This window comes from Phodopus roborovskii, unplaced genomic scaffold (assembly GCF_943737965.1).
Source record: "Phodopus roborovskii unplaced genomic scaffold, PHOROB, whole genome shotgun sequence".
NCBI lineage: Eukaryota > Metazoa > Chordata > Mammalia > Rodentia > Cricetidae > Phodopus > Phodopus roborovskii.
Window position 1 is genome coordinate 55691872 of NW_026126433.1, and position 22319 is coordinate 55714190.

At 41.3% G+C, this 22319-nt stretch overlaps 1 protein-coding gene across 5 annotated transcripts in view; it reads left to right on the forward strand.

The window, feature by feature from the left end:
• Gpatch2 (G-patch domain containing 2) overlaps positions 1-22319 on the forward strand; it is a 143108-nt gene that overhangs the window by 102704 nt on the left and 18085 nt on the right. For 3 of the 5 annotated variants that reach the window (XM_051186530.1, XM_051186527.1, XM_051186526.1), the window contains 2 exons: positions 4911-4950; positions 9964-10034. The exons of 1 other annotated variant lie outside the window; for it this stretch is intronic. In XM_051186530.1, the coding sequence (XP_051042487.1) occupies positions 4911-4950; positions 9964-10034 (111 nt within the window). The remainder of the gene's footprint in view (positions 1-4910; positions 4951-9963; positions 10035-22319) is intronic. One more of the 5 variants, XM_051186528.1, reaches the window with a different exon arrangement.

Sequence of the window (22319 nt, forward strand, 5' to 3'; positions counted from 1 at the left end):
AATGTAGGAGGAATATCTTAGGAGAGAAAACTGTGGCACTGTAGTTGATCCCCCTCTCTCCCGTCTCAAGTCATCCTCTTAGGCACTCTTCCCAGGGTACCTATGAGGGCTTCCCGCGGCAGACACACAGCAGAAAACAAGACAGACATGATCATTGTGCTTATGGTACTCACGGACTTAAGGAGTAGGTAATAGACAGTGGTCAGTGGATGGGCACATATATGTGCAATTACATGAATGTACATGTACAATATCATACACTGAGCTCAGGGCTCTCATTCTTAAATTTAACTGGACCTCTACCTAGAACAACTGATAAATCTCTGAAGTACATCATCAGTTGGGGTAGGAAGCACATTTCAAGCAAATAAAATAGCTTGTTCTGCATCAAATAATCAGGAAGAATTCTAATGTAGATTAAAGACTGTGGAGGCAGATTGCCATGTGTTGAGACTGGCCAAGCCTGAGGCAGTTAAGGAGTGTCTCTTGATGAGTAGTGAAAAATCACATGCAAGTTTAGTTCTTCTGTTCAGTTTGTTTATTTGACACAACTGAGCTCTCTGTGCCCATAGTGACAGGTTAGCCCTACCCCACTCCCTACATCTTAGTTTTTTTGTTGTTGTTGTTGCACTGACATTTGAGGTAGCTTCAAAAGCTAAGTTCTTAGCCATGTGGCTTCTTGATGCTGGACCCTCTTGCTTTAACAATTTTGACCCAATTAGACTTGAACCCGTGACTCTGTGTTAGTCTCCTGAGTGCTGGGATTATAGGTGTGTGTCACCATATCCAGCTGTTCTCATTGAAAACAGACCTGGGCTGCACAAGGAAGGTGTTCGTGTTAGAAAATTGTATGGCATTAGATTTTCAATGTTAACTCTATTAGACCATTGCTATCCAGTAAATTTTTTCACAGTAGTGCACATGTTCTACACACAGAATGAACAGAATAAACCATATGTGCCTTTAGACCTGTAATGTGACTGTTCAATAAAGGAACTGAATATGTAATATTGCTATAAATTTAAGTAGCTAGACCTGGCTAATTGCTGCGGTATTGAACGAGAGAGAGAGAAAGAGAGAGAGAGAGAGAGAGAGAGAGAGAGAGAGAGAGGGAGAAATTCAAAGCAAATTATATTACTCTCCCTCATTATTTAAAAAATGTGCTTCTATGTCCAAAAGGAAAAACTTATTTCTAAAAATCTGTATATGAAAGTACATTTTATTGTACTCTTTACCATTTACTCCAGTAAATTTTACTGGAGTCTTCAGTCAAAAATCTTGGGGTCGGGTTTGTCTTTTTGCCCAGGAGTAATGTTAGTTGACTGCCTGTGAAATCTAATACATTGCTGCTACCTGCTGTTCAGCTCTGTGGTTAGGGAAGGGGATTATGGAAGCATGAGAAGGAATTTATGTAGCACTCAGATTCTACAGAGACCTGAAACGCAATCCCTTCCACTCTAGTTACAAGACTGCTCTGCTTGAAGGATGGCTGCAACAAGAGCTCAGGAGGAGGTACAGCTTCTGCTTCCAGCAGAACCCTACTGGGCTTGATAGGCTCTGTTTCTAGATGTACCTAGCCTGTACCTGTATCCCACAGGGAGAACTATCCAGCTCTTCGGCCTTGAGCAGACTGCTGTCCTGTACCTCGGCCTCTCCCTGTTCTACTTCTTTCACTGTTAGTCTTCTGTGAGCCTGTCCTGAAATCCTGACTCAAGTGCAAATCCAAGTACATAAACATCATTGCAGCCGTATTCTGGTTCAGGGCAGTAGCCTCCGTGTAAGCTTCACTCACATTTGAAGGACACTACTACCATTTTATTTCTTATCTGGGGTGTGTATGTGCACGCGTGTGTGTGCATGTATGTGCATGTGTATGTATGTATGTGTGCATACACGTGCCCATACCAGACATTGACATTGAGCATCTTCCACAGTCTCTGTGCACTAACCCTTCTTGTGTGGTTAGATTGGATGGCCGGCAAGTCCAGGAGACCCCTCCATTCTGAGCATCCTCAGTACTGAATGGCAAGCCAATGTTGCCTGCTTATTATGGGGTTCTGGGGATCAAGCTCAGGTCCTTGTGTTTGCACTGCATACACTTTATCAGCTGAGTCATCTCCCCAGCTCCTGGCGATTTTGTTTTTAAGCCCCAGGTGGCTTTTTCCTTGCTACCTACTCCTCTTTACTTGCCCTTATTCTCAGGGATCTGGAACCTTGAGTCATTCCCTTGGCATCAGTTGCTGCATTTCTCTTGGTAGCCACAGGTGTGGTGGCTGGTAGAACATGGCTTCAGAATCATAACAGTGACCTTTGAATTGCAACTGTTACTTATGAAATGTTTGGCAGATAACTTCATCTCTCCGAGCTTGTTTCTTTGTTTGCACAGAAACTCTGAAAGTCTGGGGATTAAATGCTGTCTCCCTTGTAGGATGCTGCTGAGACCAGTGGCATTGTAGGGTGATTTGCATGACCAGTATATGCGGGCACATGGCACAGGTCTGCTCCCCACTCGACCAGTGAGCTTGACTGGCATGCTACTCAAATATAAAAGCATCTTCTTGGTTACTCTGGGGAAGAACCATCCAGAACTCCTGGACTCTGCAGTTTTGATTTCCCAGTATTCTGCCAGCTCCCTCATTCCTTGTTTAGGCACTCACACCTTCCTTTACTCCCTTTCCTTCAGTTTTATTAGAGGAAATAAAGTTTGTTGTCCACAGTTGACTCAAGCACCTGTGTTTTAATCAGTCCTGTCCTCTTTCCTGGGGGGGGGGGGTGTCATCCCCTCTGTCAGTATCTTAAGTTTCCTCCACCTATACTGTTTATCCCCCACCCCACCCCCACCCCCCACCTCTCTTCCTTCACTCCTTACCCATCTGTGCATCATAATCTCGGTACCTCGCACCCCACCTCCTGGAACTTTCTGAAAGTGCCCCAGTGACCCTTCCAGACCCTGCCAAATTACATTTCTTTACACTCTAAATCCCAGGGTGGCTTCAGTGGTCAAACTGCCTCTTAGGGTGTCTGCCTCTTGGAAAAGTTATTTTTAATCTTCTCACCCAAATCCTATGAAGGTAAAATCTATAGAAATGGTGAGAGGAGGGTGTAGTGGGATCTATAGTTCCAGACCCAAAGGGCAGGGCCTGAGTGAGCTGATAGGAAAGGTGTAAGTTCAGCATGTGCCTCAGAAAACTTCTCGAAATTCCCCAGAACAGCTGAACAGTTGAAATAGGGTGGGCTTTGGACACCCCCACCCCCGTCACTGGGTGATAATGATGGATGTGACTCTTCCTGGAGAGAAGGCTGAAGGGGTTGCAGAAAGACACAGCAGAGAAAAACCAAGGCCAGCACCAGCTGGGGGAGGGGAGAAATAGAGGCAGCTCACTGGCAGGGAGTGGTCCCTTCGTACTACTGATAGAATGGCTTACTCTTAACTGACTGTCAGGCTAAAGTAGAGCATCAGGAGCGAGTAAAGAGTAAATTGATGATAATAGGAAGTCGGTCGTTAACATAGGATCATTTATGCACCACCACTATGCTTATTCTTGCAGAAGATAGGTTGCTTTGAGAAGGAAAAGAGTGAGAGCTCTGTTTTCTGCATTGGGCTTGGAGTTTGGAGAGATGGCACAAAGGTCCAATGTTTTTAATCCCTTTATGAAATAATTAACTAGAGTGTGTGTTTGATCTTCCAATACTTCACTTTAAAACAATCCACAGCAGAAGGGAGACCTTGGTCAAGCTGTCAGCGGAACTCTCATTGAAAGTTTGCTTCCAGCTGGTGGCTAATCCAGACTCTGCACAGTAATACCAGTTAAGTGTCCATTGTCATAGCAGTGTGGGTTCTTCCCTGCTGGGAACATCACCAGCCATGACTTGGAGAAATGCTTAAAGGAGATGTAGACAAGCCCTGCTCCCATGGAGGCTGGTCACTCCCGGCTAGCTGCCCCTGAAGCTAGAAAATGCATAGTGGTTTTAGGGAGACATGCCAGTTGGTGTTCGTCTTCCTTCCTTCTGTAGCGTGGAGTGCTGACAGCAGATTTTGGCCAGAAGGTCCTGATTGTCATATCCATATCTGGAACTAAGGTTTTCTTGAGGATTGGCAAAACATGTCATGTCTCTAAAGAGGCTATAGTACATAAAGCTGCTGTTGTTCAGGTAACACTAAATGGCACTTAGAGTCTCTAGTATTCCCTGTAATTATGTTTTCAATGTCTTCCTCAGTTTCCTAGTCTTAGATGCTGTGTACTACCAGAGCACTGGGCATGCAGATAGTAAGAACTCCCACTCACAAGTGTGGAGTCCTGGGGCAAAAGCGCTGGGCTCTGCAGTAGCGTATTGGGAAGCTTTGACTGTGGCAGTGGCTTGTGTTTTCACTGTTATCGAATCAAAGCCCTGATTGTTGTCACTATAAAAGGAATGTATCCAAAGTGCAAGCCATGGATGGTGTAGGACTGGTATCTGGGATTTTTGTTTCTGTCCTTAGTGCAGAGCTGCAGAATAGGATATTCTTGTATTTCCAACTCTTTTTAAATAACTCCAATAATCAAAAGGTCATAATTTGGCATAATGATGCTATAATTAAGTTGTGGCAAATGATAGCATTTGTAGATTTTATAACCAGAATTGATTTGTAAAATGAACACAGTCCCAGCAGTTTATGTTAACATAATTAAATGGAAATGTAATTCTAACTCCGTTTGCTTATTAAATTGAAAATTACTGGGTTATGAGCACTCTTACATTGCTGTCAAAATTGGTGTAAGTCTAGAATTACATGAAATATCCATTAAAATAAAGCATATTTAAGGTTCTGTAGCTAGTTTGAACAAGTTCCTTAAGCATATGCTGACTGTTCATGGGCGAGCAGGTGCTTCTGGGGAGGGGCCAGCTAACAGCTCTTCTTCTCTCCACAGCCACTGGTTTAGCCCCGGGGCTAGGACCGAGCATGGCCAGGTAAGGAACCATCTAACTCAGAAGGAGCAGTCTCCTTCAGCCAGTGTCTGTCTCCCTTGGGCTGTGAGTCAGCAGAGATCTTGAAAGCAGCTTATTATTAAAGGAGCTGACTGTGCTGGGGCTTTCCTCTGACCTCAGCAGGCACCTAAAAGTCTCTTCCACCTCCACTGTCCTCAGTCTCACAGGTGACCTCCATGGACCTGGTCACATGTAGGGAACCGGTCACATGTAGAGCTTTACTACTAAATGCTGACTGTGGTGGCATGTGAGTGTATGTAGTCCAGTGCTTGGGAGATGAAGCATCCTCATCCATGTAGTAATGCTGGCCCTGGTCCGCATGAGGAATTGTAGCAAAATTTCAAGTCAACAAGTAAACTAAAACCACTTAGGCAGTGCAGGCTGCTTTACTGAAATGAGGAGGAGGCAGTTGTTTCTTCTAAGATTTGATGTATTTCTAGGTGGGCGTTTTAAGCTATCTTTTTGACATACATGGTAGGGCAGTGAGTAGCAGGACTGGCAGGACCTGGCATTTGCTTTGATGTCTTTACAGATGAGTAAGTATTCTAGCTTGCCCTCGACTGTATCAGTGGTCTCTTTAGAATGTGCTAAGATTATTTAGAAATTCGATTTTGATGAATCCTTCGCTTTACAGTCTAGTGTGTGACTCCTTGTGAGAGCTTGTACTCTTCTGAATGGTAGAGTTATGCTTTAGTTACATGATCCATAAGGAAAGTACTGTTGAAAGTTAGCAGGATCCTAAGGAGCTGTGACTGGGTGAGGAGCTCATGCCTGGCATGTGAGAGGGCCTGAGCTGAGTTCTGTACCGGGAGGAAGAGTGGATTTATCATTTATAGCTTCTAAAGAGGAAAATTACTCATTCTTTTTCACTTCTTAAGTTTCATAATCCTTTTGACTAATTTTTAGTTTCACCTTTTGCTTTCTTTAGCTTTGATGTGTATCTGACATTTTCGTCTTGACTAGATAAGTTATTAATTAGTAAATGTATGTAATATTTTCATTTGTGGTAGTTAGGTTCTATAAGTAGACTCCAACACTAAATTCTTGAATACTGAATCATGTTCTTAGAGGAAAGTTTTTTCCAGCTTTGGATCCAGGATCTTTATCATTTATCAGCCAGTTTGTGACCTTTTTGGGAGGGGTATTTTGTTTGTTTGTTTGCTTTGTTTTTGGGGGTGTGTGTGTGTGTGTGTGTGTGTGTGTGTGTGTGTTTTCATTTCATTATCAGACCATTGACTCCTTAGCATTAAGTTCTGGCCGATGGCATTGTAGCTTCTACCCGAGCAAGACTTTTCTTGACAGGCATGTGTTTTCTTTGCTAGTCTATCACAGCCCACTTGAGCTTAACAGCAGTAGACACTATTCCTGAGGGCCACAGGGCTGCAAAAACACTGTATTTGAAAGGACACACACACTAAAACAACTGTTCACAATAGGTGAGCTGCACGGTACAGTCATCTGAATAGGGTGGCTCACCTAGGAGACTTAGTTTTGTCACTCATTTATGTCTACAAGTGATTGCTGTGTCACAGAAGGCATTGATCTGCATGCTAAAATGATTTCCAGCAAGTTATGGAGTCTGCACAATGAGGGTCAGTTAGCTTGGGAGCAGATAGGCACATGCTCAATGTTTACATTGTGACGTATAATTATGTCTCAGTTCAACCTAAGTTGACCTAACTGTAGCACAGAGGACGGTTGGCTAATACCAGGTCCAAGTTATGAAGAATTATAAACTTCCCTGATGGATGGTGAATGAGTGACTGTTGCTGTGTGATCACATTCCCTCTTATTCCATTGTAGTAACACACAATTTCCTTTAAAATTCTCACCTCACTACTTTCCCTCACCTTCCCATTCCTTTCTGTTTCTTACTGCTTTATCTCATTTCCATTTGTATGCTATATGTCATAATTATATAGCATTATAATATATAGCATATGTCAGTCACACTTGGGATGTAACTTCTTTGTTGTCTATTATCATCAGATACTTGCTACTTTTACGAGAGGTACAAAGCAGCATCATTTGTTCACTCAGATACTGGTGCTCTGAAGGAGCCAATGATTGTTGGTAGTTGTATAGGTAAACAGGGATCCAGGAAGGCCACTCAGGTGAAAGAAAGAGGGAACATCTGTGTCTGTGTGTTTTGTATCTGTCTGTGTCTTTGTGTGTGTATGTATGTATGTATGTATGTTTTTCTATGTGTATCTATGTGTCTGTGCCTGTTTATGTACATGAGTGTCTGTGCTTGTATTCTCTGTGCATCGAAGCCATGAGCTTCACACCCTCTCTTGTCTTCCTGGTTCATTCCATCAGTCTAAGCTTGTGTGCTATGATTTTACATGTTGCATTCAGTACTGTCCTCATATAGGCCATTTTCTAGTGTACATCTGTAGGTGGGTAATGGAAGAGTTGTACCTCTATTTGTTCTAAATCCCCCAGTCCGAAATCCTGAAGATAAGGAGCACTTCACACCATATCCAGAAGCTCCGTTTTTAACCAAGATGAGTCCTAACCCTAGAGTGACCTTACCTGTGACACCGCCCCACAAAGCAGTGAAGAGCCTGTTAAAAGGAGAACCTCTCTGGGAGGCTGAGTGGATTTGCAGTCAGATGCCTTTTTTCAGTCTTCAGACACAAGCGTGTTTCCACTCCAGCTCTTCTCTAGATTCGTCTCAGTGTTCTTTAAACATTAAGCTTCATGCATTAATGTCATCATAGCCCAGGCATCCAAATCTTTTTTTTTTTTTTATCAGAACTTCATTTCAAAATCTTTTTTGACCTTGATTTGTGATGTTATTGGTAAATGAAAGTGGTTTTATGTTGGAGTCATTGTGTGTATGAAATGCATTACTGCAGTAATTATCTTTCTTATATAATACCCATCAAAACCATGAATTTTGGGATATGCAGAAAAGGTAGGACAAGAAGTTCAAAGTCAGTATCATTTCCTTGGCCTCATTCAGGTGGTGGGCTGAAAACTTCCCAGATTAGACCGGTATAGCCTGTGTATGGTTGCAGCTTCAAATGTGTTATAGAACTTGGTCTTAATGCAATCTACAGGTGTTTGAACTGTTTTGACACCAGCCCCAGGAAAATAATTCCAGTAACTTTTATCTTAAAATGAGAACTTAATTAACTATCATAAATCTAAGATAAAGGAGATTTTGTCATCTCACCTTGCGCTATCTGTGTCTCAAATGTTGGTTTATATATAGACTTGAAGGCACTAGACTTAGAAATGTCAAAGCAATTAATTTTTTTTATTTTCAGAACCAATTTAGTGTTCATGGTACGAAGTGTTTCTAAATTGAAACACTTTCAGATTAATGGGCTTAAGATAAATGGTCACTATTTTCTATAAGTAGCAATAATGAACTATGGCTTCAGCTACATATCATATACCAAATCTCATGCCCTATTTCATTGCCTCATTTATTCGTTCATTCGTTCAACAAATATTTATTGAGCACTAAAAATGTTCCAGAACAGTACTAAGCCCTGGAGATGCTGATAAATTGGAAAACTGAAGCAAAGAGCCACTGTGAGCAAGGGCACGGTCCATCTCCCAAAGTAAAGTGTTCAGTATGGCCGGGATATATAGAAGGCAAGAGATTACAGTATGGGTAGGAGGGAGCACAGCAAGTTATTCATGTGAAGGCATAATCAAATTATGAAGGGCCATGATGGCCGGACACGAGATTTTGAATTTTATTTCAAGTGTAATAAAATTAGATTCATTTAAGTAAGCTCACATTGACTACAGCTCAGAGTGGATTGGATCAGTGCAAGGCTGCAGACAGGGAGACCATCTAGGAGACTGACAAGTCAGAAAAACCATGGTCTGAGCTAGGATGGTGGGGCTTTGAGTGGAATTAAGTCAATATTTTAGAGGAATTTGCGTAGCTAAGACATCCCTGAATACTGGGATCTGAAGTAAAGTCTGGACTATCTAGAAAGTGGCCAGATTAGCATTTAGTTCTCAGTGGTGTTGTTGAACTGTTCAGAACAGTTAACAATTAGCCACCATCAGACAGCCAGGCATTCAGGCTCCTCAGCTGTAACCATTGTTACGTCTACTGGTCCCAGGTCATGTTCTCAGCACCTTCTGTTTCAGTCTCATGGTCCTATCTAAAGCATTCCCCTGGTCCATCTTTAACACCACAGCCTGAGAGTTGTGTGTCACCAGTATCTGTTTTATCGGTGGAGACTAGACCTTAGAACAGAAAGGACTTTGCCTAAGGTTACATAGTTTGTATGTGATAACTCTGTCATTGAAGCAAAGTGGCTTGAGGACTTACTGGAGCACAGGCCTGTCCCATGTTAGTGCCCATAAAACTTCGTTCTCTACTCTGGTTAATTTCTGATTAGGTGTGCATTTGTGAGCCTCGCCTTGCATCTACATAATCACGTATAAAAGTAAATTAAGTTACTCTTTGAGTGAACACACTGTAAAAAGTACTGGCAAGGGTCTTTTTTTTTAATCTACTTTATTTTTAGTTAATTAAGGGTAAAGCAGATATGAAGGGTTATGGATGACTAGACAGTTGAAGGAAATGCATTACTGCACTAACTCTTTTTAGAGAACACTCTGTATTTTCTGCTATGGTTCCATACATAAGAAACAGGATCAGCTCTTTCTTATCAGCCTCAAAACTATGGCAGCCGAACAAACCTAACATAACAGTAAAAGTCTTAGACAAAAGAGGGTGTTGTCACTGCCGCAGTAGGAGGCACCTGAACTCTAGTCTTGGAGCTCCAGGCCATGTGCTAACTGGCTTTGAGATCAGTCACTGCAGTTGTCAAGGACAGATTGTCCCCTGGCTGTCATTTTTGCACCAGTGACAGTGTCATCATTAACTAAGAGAGTGTCAAGAAAGCCATGCAACTGGGCACACCAGTGTTCATTCGATTACAAAGTATTTTCCTCATTACAAACTAATATAACAGAAATATTTTTGTTTCTACTACTTTGTCTTGACACTTTGTATAGCATCAGCTTCTGAGAGATAGCCGAGTGGAAAGAGGACACAAGAAAAACTGCTCCGTGAAAACAGCCAGCAGGTAAGCATTCGGGACTCTCTCCATTCTCACAGCTCAATGCCCTCTGTATAACCAGGACACCCTCCCTGTGAATTGTGGGTTGTTTATCAGAACCCATTTCTGGGCTCCCAGTGATGTAGACCAAGATACCATTCTGGCTATATTGTATCAAAGCTTGTAAAATGTAAGAAAATAGTCTTTTTCTTAAAGTGCTTTTGGGTGTTTCTCATCTTCAGTTACCTAAGTGGACTGTTGGTCTTCTTTTCCAAAGCAGAGGACTTTCTGCACTTTACTTTTTACAGTATGCTTTCAGATGTGCATCTGGTGTTTCTGAAGATTTCTTCCTTACTGAGATACCAGTGGTTCTTCTTTCTCTCCTGAATGTTGATCAGAGTAACTGGTGCATGGTCTAGATTCACTTGGGAAGGGAGTCATCGGCCTGTGGCCATGCTGATTGTCTTGATTGTGCTAATGATATGGGAAACCCCAACTGAAAGTAGGTAACACCAGTCCTTTGGTTTATAACCTCAGCTGTATGAAACAGGAGAAAATGAGTTGAACACAAGCATGTATGCATTAATTAATCCATTGCTCTTTGCCCTTGACTGTGCATGGGACATAACCAGTTGCTTCAGGTTCGTGTTGCCTTGATTTATCAGTAATGATGCACTGTAACTTGGAGTTGGGATCCCTTTCCCTTCAGGTTGCTTTTGCTGGGTCGTTCAGCCCATCAGGAAAGGAAACTAGTCTCAGGGAGAGAGGACCCTGCTTTCTATAATAATCCCTGACAGGAAAAAGCACAGTTGGCCTCAGTCATCAGGAAGAGTTCTGTCTTTCAGTCTTTCTGTCCCACAAGAAGCTGTAAACTGATTGGGTGAGGCAAAAGTAGTTGTCATGCCTTGGACTTTGTAAGTATTTCTCAGAAACGTAAAGCTTAATCTATGGAAGACCAAGTGCAAAAAGAGACCTTTATCAGACCCCATGAAGATGGCAAGGAGCCCCACTGACTCGAAGAGGGGTAGAGTTATGTATTTACTATCCTGGGCCCTGGGTGTAACCCCAGCACCACTGTGTGGAAAGGAGGACAGGGGCTGACTCTCCACTCCCTTTGTCTTTGCCACTGTAAGAAGTGACCTATGTACTTTCATCAGACACTGTCCTCTGTGCCACTAAATGTGCCTTCACCTTCTCTGTGTCCCCTCTCTAAGCTTCGTAAATACAGTGGCTTTGCTTTACTGTACCACAAGCACTTCAGGCATCTTGGATATCTACAGCTATTGCTCAGAATAGGTGTAAAATAAAAGTTGAACCTAAGAAGTGAGTATTATATTCATGTGTTTCTTCTGGAATTATCATCCCTGACTGCACCCCAGTGAGTGTCTCCATGATCTAGTTAGATGATTCTGACCAAATATTGAAGTTCTCTTGTTCTGCGCATAAATTGCAAAAGCAATAGCATCTACTCTATAGCAGTGTTGTATACAGTAGGCTAATGTGCCTGTGAGGTCTCAAGCACTGGCCTCTGTAACTCTCATGTTATCATCGCCTTCCTTACCTTCATGTTTCATCCTACATGCTTGGTGAATTGTGCTTTCTATCGTGTTGTTTTCACACATAGTTAAGAGGATTAAATTCTTGGTAAGAAAAACAATGGTACAGAAGGGCCATCATCACCCCATCTTGTTCTCTGTATTTAGTCTCCAAACACTTCAACTCTTGGCTGTTCCTTTTGCTCTTAACCTCTGTGTAGCCATATTGCAGTTACATGACCACTTCTTTAGCATTTCCTTTTGCTGTGATCCCACCTCCCTGTGCATAGCCATGCCTGGTTCTTTGCCTTCGCTTCCCACACTGACTATCTGTTGTCATTAAGGGACTAGACATGACACTGGTAGCCATCTGTGGGTAACTTGCACTTGTGGAGATCATGGTTATCTTGCTATCTGCTTTATGTGCTGTCTTTAAGCTCAGTCCATCAGTAATCTCTTCCCAGAATTGTAAGTCCTGGTTTGTTGTCCTGGTGGTGACCCTCTTTGCTTTCCATTTTCAGTTATGTTCGATACTGTCCACATGGCCTGATGTGTGACATATGCAGCATCCTTATTCCTCATTGCCCCCCCGCCAGAAGACTTCATTCCTGTATCCCATAAGGTTCTGTTCTCTGGGTCCCATGGCACTATTTTCCCTGAGCTGTCTGGGATTGAGAAATCTCGGAGATTCTGTGTGTCTGCAGATCCCTTCCTGGTTTTCTCACATTGCTGTTTTCCTGAGAATTGAACTCTGGTTTGAAGTTTGTTTTTCCTCAGAATTTTCATGTGCCCTCTCCACTGTCTTTCAGTTTTTAGTAATTGTATATCCTGCTTCTATTATTTAGGTATTCTTAGTTCTTTATTTTTAAGCCCCTACTTCTCTCTCTCCCTTCTCCTATCCCTATCTCTCACATTCATACATGACATGTCTATGTTAGAAATACACAATTATCTTACCTACAGCTATGCAGCAGGTATAATACAAACATATGCTGTCTTCCTGGAACACTGCTGGGCAATTTTCCCCATATTATAACCCAAATCTTTAACTGGGATTTTAGAACTTCTGTGCTCTCATTTTCAAACCGCTTCTTTGAGAATCATCCCATGTTTGCTCTTTGTCTTGATAAGTGCCTATGTTACATATCCTTTTTGCTCTTGTGTCATGGGCTGCATTAGGCACCGGGCAACTTGGAAAGGTGAAATCAGATTGAAGCTTCGCTTTTGTTCCAAATCTTATTAAATGCAACATGAAAATCCTCACCTTCCAATTCATATATATTATCCTGCATTCCTCTTCTGAAACCCATTTTCTTTCTTAGTATTTTAATATTATCTTGACTTTTCTTAACCCTTTTGGATGAGTGACTGCACTTGCCTTTTTCAACTTGGGGGAAAACATAAAGGTTAGAGAAGGGAACTGTAATGCACTGAGGCATTACATCGGGGGACCATTTACTTCCAAAATGTCCCAGCACATGCAGGAGTGTAGGTTCACAGGTGGTCTGCGGTAGTGAGTCAAGGCTCGGATGCTGGAGCATTTGACTGTAGCACACTCTTAAAGCGGGCATCGTTCACAGATGCTCTGAGCACACGGCCAAGCACTGTGAAGTACAGTTCTGGCCTGTGGAGTGTAGCACACCTCCCCCGGGCACCTTGGGAATGTAAAGAATCTTCCTAGAAGAGCTTCAGGTGCATATTTACCAATGCTGCTGGCTGCAGGACTTTTCAGTGGTAGGTTTCTGGATATCTACTTCATGCTCTTGCTTCTCTCTTTGCCTCGAGCACTGTAAGAAGTTACCTGTGACCTGTGTAATGTTTTGTGCTCTTTACATTAATGAGTATAGCAGTATGGTCTGTCTGTCACCATGAGACGGTGCTGTGTCTAACATACAAAAACACGAAAGAGGCGGTATTTTAAGATCTCCGTAAACACATCCCATTTCAATAATTTCAGTCACTTGTTCATTTGCTTTTGAGAGATGGTCTCACACTGTAGTGTGAGCTGACCTCAAACTCTCAGTGATCCCCTACCTCGGCCACTTGAATGGTGGAGTTTCCGGCATGAAGCAGCATTCCTGGCTTCAGTCATTTATGTTAAGATTTCTACTGTGTTCTGTGACTGTCCTGTGTGTCTGCATGTCCATCAAAGTACAGGACTTGTCTGGATTCCTTACCTTGCCCCAATGCTGTAGCATCTCTGCCCTGCTTACTTACCATCAGCAGTGCTCATCATAATATAATATATTATATCACAGTAGTTATTAATAAAATAACAACAGCCTGCATTAGTACTTATACTTATTCCAACTGAAATTAATAGATTCACTGATTGTTAGTATAGTTGATGTTGTTCCTCTAATGTGCCTGTTAGTTTGCTGCTTCTGTTATTTCTCAGACTGCACTATCATAAAGCAGATGTTTTCAGTGAGTGATGTGGAATGTTTGCTCGTGGCGTCACCCTTGGGTGCTCATATGATTTGTTTCCTTGGGATTTCACCCTACAGTGATTGAAGCTGCACATCCTTCCAGTGTTTTTCCATGTTTGCTGTCTCCTGTTGATTCTTCTCATTCATTATGTCTCAAGGCCAAAGCACAGGGCTTACTGTGTTGCCAAGGCGGACCTCGAGCTCATGGGTGCAGTCATGTGTAGCTCCGATTCTAGGTACTGTAGAGTTCTGTGTTCCATCCATTCTTCCATTGGTTCAGTATTTACTGTCCATTTCCTACCATGAACTTTCATCTTAATTTTGTTGTATTTTTTGTCTAATTTTAATGAATATCAAGAGAGATTTTTTTTGTGTCATTTAATAATTTTTACATACCTCAAAATCCTTCAGAATACAAGTAGAAACTCAAGAAAACAAGATTTTCAAAACATAATTTTGAATAAAAGTACATTTAAGTGTTACTTTTGGAACTGCTTATTACTTTCAGATTTTAATCACTAGCAGACATCATGTTGAATAATTTGTCCATCAAAGTGAGGACAAAACTAAAACCTTGAGCATTTTTTGGTACCTCAGTATTTTTGTTTTGTTGTGGTGGTAAGACAGGATCTTAGCAAGTGGTGAGCTATCTTGGAACTCAGAGCCATGTTGCTTCAGCCTCCAAAGTGCTGAGTGACAGCAGACACCACCATGCCCAACTCCTGCATGAAGAAATAGAAACAGCATCTACATTGTGTTCAGCCTGTTCCAGAGTTGTGTAACTCTAGCCTGGGTACCACCTTTTCTGTAGCCAGTGACACGGGGCATGTTATATGAAGCAGTTTATTGCTTGTGAATAGACAGTAAGAAACAAGAGATGTTGGTTTTGAGCTGATCCCCCAAGGCTCAGGAAAAATGCCAAAGGTGGATAGAGTCCCATGCCACACTTGAGCCACAGCCGAGGGATCGCTCCAAAGAAGTAGCCACCCAAGGTTACATACCCGAGAGACATGTGTCTAGTTGGGTCAAAGTGTCAAAAAGACATCCTGTTTCCAGAGGGATGCTCAGCCAGTTTTTCCTTATCTAAGGATGGTTCTGCTGAGGTACCTTCTACAGTTACCGGCAAAGGGGAGGAGCCTGCCAGTGCACAGAGAAATGCCCTGCATGTTCTAAACTTAAATCTCAGCATTCAGGTGAAGGATTTTGCTTCCTAAAATTTAAGCAAATCTTAGAATTTGCTTCTTAAAAAAATACTCCTTTCCCCTGTCATCCCTCATTGAAAGTTACAATTAAGTATTTTCATCATTCTGTAAAAACATTGGCTTGTATCAGAAAGGTCATCATTGCCTCCCAAATTGCAAGTCAGTTTCCCAGGCATGAAGGATGCCTGATACTCAGTCATGTGTCATCCTAGTTCCCACCAAGAGTTTCTACCTGAGAATCCATGAGCAGCCTGAGAGCTCCTGGCAGCTCACTCCGTTATTCCCGTCAAGATGCTTCCCTGTCCCTGAAGGCTTTGATGGTAAAATAGGAGTCTCCCCTCATCCTTACCAGACTCTTAGAAAGTTTGTTTTTTTTTTTGACATGCATTGGTAAGAAATACCTAGGCAAACTATCTAATACTTTGATATATTACTTGTAACCAAGTAAAAATATATTTTTGGTGATAGTATTAAGTTCTGTCAATTTCCATAGCAGCTTTTCACATCATTCCTAAGAGTATATTTTTCATTTACTTCATGTCACATGATTTGCATACTGTGTGCTCTAATTACGAGGAGAAAATAGAGTTTTTGTTTGTTTGGTTGGTTGGTTTGGTTTTTTGGTTTCCTCTTGCGTGGTTAGTAAACTAAAATAAAAATCAAATAAAATAGAAGCCAGATTTGATCTGAGAAATGGTAGAGTCTGTCCTACATTCCTGTTTCTATAAGAGGGTTCCTACTCATTCGTGTTTTCCTCCCCCATCAAAAATAAAAAGAGCATCCCTGTTTGCACCATTGTGGAATGCATTCCCCTTCCACATGTTGACGCTTGCCACCATTTTTTGTCACAGATGTGACAGAATTACAGCTGCTTTTTGTTTGATCTTCTAAAGATCCAAAGATGTTCAATGATTCAGTGTGCTCAGTCTTCCCCAGGCTGTCATTTGTTGTTTGGAAAGGAGACTAATTTGCAACAGATACAAAACTATTTGTCATTTTGCAGCTTTGCCAAAAATAAATGAAAGTATTAAGGATTACATCTCTGAGCAGCTGTTAATAATGAGATGGGGGCTGTTGATGAGAAACTGCATAAGGACGTGGACCACGCATGCCTTTGCCTTTCACAGAAACATCACCAGATTCCGTATATCAGCAAAGCTGAATAGTGCGTTCACTGTGTCAAAGGAGACACCACCTGTCTTCTACAGTAGTTAGCATTTTAAAGAGACCTGTCCTTGTCATGTTAGGACTGCAGTCACTTAACACCGTATTTTTAAAGCAAGTTATGCTGGTTGGCATTTTATATATCCAGTGTGACTGGGGACAGCTTTAAAGCGCTGACTTTAAAATGTTACAGTCCTTAATAACCTCTTCTTCCCCCATTGAGAACTGGAGTAGGACTCCATTTGTTGTGAACAGTTTTACTGAGCCCTTCCAAGGGAAGTGATTCCCATTCATTCTTATGTGTGCACGGCCAAACTAATAGAAAATATTCACATGTTCACTTTAATTAGAATGTATGCATTCCATATTTGTTTAATTGGAATACATTTAATTATATATGTGTCCTAATTAAAAAGAACATTTGAATAACTTCAAAGGCTAGAGATAGTTAGAGCAGAATAATTGGAAACTTCCCACATATGTGACATAAAATGGCTTTTAAGGGGTTTAATTTTCCCATTCTACACTCTACGACCAAATTACTGTATTTTATAAAACCACACTGTGAGCAAATTGCCAGTGCTCGTGGCTCCTGTCCTTTGCCATCCTGAAATTCTAACCTTCCTTGCCAAGATTTTAAATGAATGACTGGAGAGGGTTATTTTAAGTTATGATTATACCAAATAAATTAGTCACTGGCCAATTTGAATTTTGAGTCTTTGCTTTTCGGTTGGATATGAGGGACCTGCAGAGAATTAGTTTACCAACTGGAAATACCTTCTTTATCCTTGTATAGTAAATAAAATTCCAAAAATATACTCTCCCTTAGTGTAGCTCTCATCACGTGGTAACCTCTCTTTCCCACTGATGATCTCGATGTTTCCAAATGCCTAGACATGTGCACAGGCTCTGTCCCCAAGGATGGTGGTTGGATGTGGCTATGGTCACTAATGACAGAAAATTGTTAGCATGTGCGAGCTGTTCCAGCGACCCTTAACTGAAATAAATGTATGGTCTGAAGTCCATCTCCTTAAGGACAGGTGTCTGTTTCACAGTTGGCACTCTCCAAATTGGCCCAGTGATTAAGTGGGCATGGACACAACTCTAACCTTTAGCCCCCAGAGATGGGTCCCCTAGGAAATGATTAAGGTGCACCTGCAGAGCTGGATCATAACAGCTTGAATAACTCCTGCAGCCCGGTTTGTAACTTCATTACAGAGCGTTTGGGGATGTCCATGCACTGTGTTCCTGTGCCAAAATCCTCCCCCAAACAAGCAGCCCTGTGCGTTAATGTGAGAGTCATGGGATGCTGCTGCTGGGTAGTTTGCATCTTACAGTCTCAGGGTAAAGTCCAGGTGTCCGTTAGCTGTCTTAGAAGAGTACCAGCATGTGGACAGGTTCATTTCAGTGTTCCCACCTACTATACTACCCCATGTTGAAAAATCCTGGCCATTTTCAATAATGTTTTATGTGTGTGGAATCTGAATCAAATCAACTTGATCACAATAGTACAGAAATTATCCTTCAGCATTAATTTTAATGCCCACGTATCTGTAATTAAAACATTTTACTTAATAATATATAAAGGTTAAATAGATACTAAGGACTTGATTACTATTGGTCATTTCTCAATTATGAGATCAATGCAAAATAACTTTTAAAATAATATGAAACTGGTTTACCTAGTTGTTGGTTTGCTTTTTAATAAATTATTTTTTATATTCAGTACTTGTTTTATTTTTCTTACATTTTCTCTTTGGAAATAAATACTTTTGTCATTCCATATTGATTTTGTTTGTGTACCAGGCTACAGATGGGAATTTACCTTTGTTTATTTCATATATTTCCGATCAATCCCAACTCATGCCCAATTATATTACACTAAATTAACATAATTCAACAGATGTTGATATTTAAATGTTTTCTGGCATTCAAATCTTGGACAGCTGTATTAGAGCTTGGGGAAAAGGCAAACATTTAGAGTTAAATGCTGAACATATGCTTAAATTACTAATTAGAAAGATGGAATGAAAACTATGTGTTCTCCTTCCTAAGGACAATATACTTCAGATAAAGATTTTTGTAATTTTTCTTAACAGCAGGTTATTGTATGAGGCATGCTCCTAAACTAGATGACACAGGCAGGCTTCAATGGATAACTTAATTGAATTTTAAATTTAGTCCCTAAAAACTATGAATTGTCTGTTTCAGGGAGTCTGGAAGGAGCTATAGTGACTTCATACTTGTAAACTTAAGGACCAAAAGATAAAATGTTGCTTGGGCTGGAAGCAAATTTTAGTGTTTTATCACCAAAAAAAAAAAAAAAAAAAAAAATGTTTATATATGGAGGAATGCTAAGAAAAGTCCAAACTCATATATACCTATCAGCAGCTGTCTTAGAGAATCATCAGTGTGTGCATAAGCTAATGAATCACATAGAAAATTCACCCAGGAAGGACAAATGGCCCACCATACGAAAACAATCTCAACATCTCTATCCATCAGGGGAAAAAAAAATGTAAACCAAAACTTCAGTGAAATTTGAGCTTATTCCAGTTAGATCGGCTGTGGGGAAGAATACCATGACTGATGTGGGTAAGGGTGCTGGAGAGGAAAGCCCACAACACGGCATCACACTTGCTTTAACAATGAAAGTCGTTCATCAACTAGCATGAATGTACATGTAGGATCATGTGTATTCTCACCAACCGCAAACCTTGCCTGTCATTATTTGAACTTGAATATGTCAGTCCACTCCTTTAATCAGCATATATTTATTGCTACAAAACCATCAGTTTTCTTGGGACATTTCTTTACATGTGTGTCCTGGACTTTGTATTCACCCTCCTCACTTTCCTTTTATCACTTCAGACCGCTTTCTTCTGGTTGCCCCCCTCTTCCCAAATGAACTTGCTACTACTTCTGTGTCTTTTTAAAACACAGACTCTACCAGTGAGACAAGTATGTGCTGGGGTGGGGGGACTTCCTAGTTCCATTTTTCTGTATTGCTGCCATTTTATTATCTATTATAACCCCATTGTGCTGCGCAGCATGTTTTCCGTATTCACTGCTCCATTGGTAGATGCAGAGGCTCATGCCATCATTTGGCTTTTGCAGGTAACGCCACAGCAAGCTCAGGAGTACATGTATCCCATGGGTGCTGTCTGGGATTCCTTTGTATGTGTGCCTGGAAGGGGTATAGCTGGTTTCCAGTGGTTTTTGTTTTTTGAGGAGCCTCCATAATGATTTCCATAGTGGCTGTACTAGTTTATATTCCCACCACCCATGTATTAGGGCTCTCCCCATCGCGCTGCATTAGTCGCCATTTGTTTTCTTCCTGACAGCCATTCTGACTGGAGTAAGCTGGGATATTTCCGTGACGTTTTGATTTAAATGTTTTTCTGATAGCTAAAGATGTTAAGCATGTTTTTATGTGTTGGCCGTTTGTATTCCGTTAGTGTTCTGTTCTCAGTCCGTTTGCTGGTCAGAACATTTGACAGAAAGTCACAGTAGTATCACATTTGCTTCAATGTCCCATTCATACTTTTCCTCGATGGTTTTATTCTTTAATGCCTTTAAATTGTAATTCTCCTTCCATAGGTATCCTGTGTTCTCTGAAATATGTTGTTTTGTTGTTGTTGTTGTTGTTGTTGTTGAAGATGTCATATTGGACCTAAAACCTAGCAGGTTTTGGAAAGAGCTCAATGGTTTCTGTTTCCTGCCTTTTGGCATGAACTTGGTGAGTAAAATCTGAGTGCACACGACAAAAGGGGAGTCAGGTTGGCTGTCCTGGAATAGCCCCACCTCTGACACGGAACTTCTTCTGAGTCATTCAGTGTGCTCCTCTCGCCCCTGTGCTCATGTAACTGGCATTTGGATCGAGTGAGCTAAATACCCTCAGGTTCCTCTTCTGTGTCATCCTGTTCAGAAAGGGACAGTATACACTGTCATTCCTCCTCTTTGTGTGCTGTGGTGATCGCTGAGACATAGTTGGTGAAGAATGACAAAATGGTGTTAAAATAGTTCTCTCACTTGGGTTTCATCCCATGTGGAATTGCTTCTGTGAAGAATTTCTCTTCTCCCATCACTTGAATACTGTGTGGGAAAGATGACGGAGAGAAAGCTTCATGAGTGCCTGGCTGGCCTTTAGCTTCAGTTTGCAGGGCTGAGTGCATTGGTTTAGACACAGATGGTGTGTTTCTCTTCATCAGGTGTTAGCCTAATCAGGTGTTGCTACAGTTGTCCCACCTGGGGCAAATGTTTCCAGTGACTCCAGAGTGTTGGTTTAATGCTAGCTTTGCTTTCAAGTGGAAACAGATTAGATTGTCAGGGCACCATTTTGTTTCTTGATCTTCTGGAGGAAACCATTTAGGATCTCTACTTTTTGTGTTCCTAGTAGAAAGTGTGGTTCGTAATGAGAGTTCTACCTTAGATTCAGAACATTATCTGGGGGCTTTCCTTCTGTTTTAACGTGTCTGTTTTTGAACGAAATTAAGTGTTCCATCTCAAGCGCATGAGAATTTTTATTTTAGATGACAGTACCAATATTAAAATAGTTGTTTCCCTTTTCCTGTTTGTTTTGCACATAGAAAATATTTTATGGGGAATATACATTTTTCTATGTTGGAAGTAAGTAAAAATATTTTCCATTTGTAAATATTTGAGTCTATAGTCCCATTAGTTTCATTTTTCAGTGACATCTTTATTTTAATTACTATTTTGTCTTATAATAGTAATAGTAAAAAAAAAATTTAAGGTTCCACAATCAAATATTTACAAGAAATATATATATATATATATGTGTGTGTGTGTGTGTGTGTGTGTATAATACAAGATATATATATATATATATATATATATATATATATATATATATATATTCAGCTTCTGCCATTTCTCCCTGAATTCACACATGCAAACACACACACACACACCATTTAGATTCAGTTTGGTTAGTGGGAGGTAGCGTGGCCAAGTGGTCTAAGGCGCTGGATTTAGATTCAGTTTGGTTTAGATGTATTCTCATTTTGGCTTTGTCCTCCGTCTCTTGTTCAGACAAACAGACAGGTACCCCTCACTGCCTTCCCAGTGCCTCCTCTGTTCTTATTCTCTGTCTGTCTGGCATACTTTTGGGAATCTGAAGGCAGCTTGTTCTCTCTCTGGTAACTACACTCACATTAGACCCTGGTCCAGTCCTTCCCGTGCTGCCAGCTCTCCACTATGATTATAACTCCTCAGCCTTTCCTGGGGCTCTTCCGAGCATCTCATTTTATTTTCTAATACTTGTGTATGTTCTGTAGTTTGGGAGTGGGGGTCAGAGAGCTGTGTGTGTGAGTGCAGATGCCTTTGGAAAGCAGAGGTGCCATATTCACTTGGGCTGCAGTGATAAGTAGTTGTGAACTGCCTGATGTGGGTGCTGGGAACCAAACTTGGATCCTCTGCAAGAGCAGCACATACTTCTAACCACTGAGCCATCTCTCCACCTCCAAATGCTCAGTTTTAGTGTATCTTTACGTTGTTGATGCATAAAGCCAGTCAGCAACTCTGCCCTGGCTCTCCTTCATGTCCTTGCATTCCTTTTTTTTTTTTTTTTTTTTCTGTAACTAAAAGTGTGTGGCATAGCTTATAGCATTCTCTTTGTCCCATGCAGAGTCTCATCACAGGGACTTACTGAGCGCATGCCGAGAGGCACACTGACTTAATCCTCAAGGAAGCTTTATGACACTTGCTTTATTTTCCTGAGTAATGTCCAAGGTGATAAAGAAGCAAGAATTAAGCTTGTCTTCTTGGGCTTGCACTCCTAACCACTGTACATACTGCTTCTCAGGATGGGTGGGTGGGGAGGGAGGAAGGAGTGAATGCAGAACCGAGTCGGGGTCTCCCTGTATAACCCAGACTGAGTCCCTGTGTCCTTAGCCTCCTGAATGCTGGGAGTATAGGCATATGCAACCACACCCAACTTCTCATACTAGCTGAAAGGCT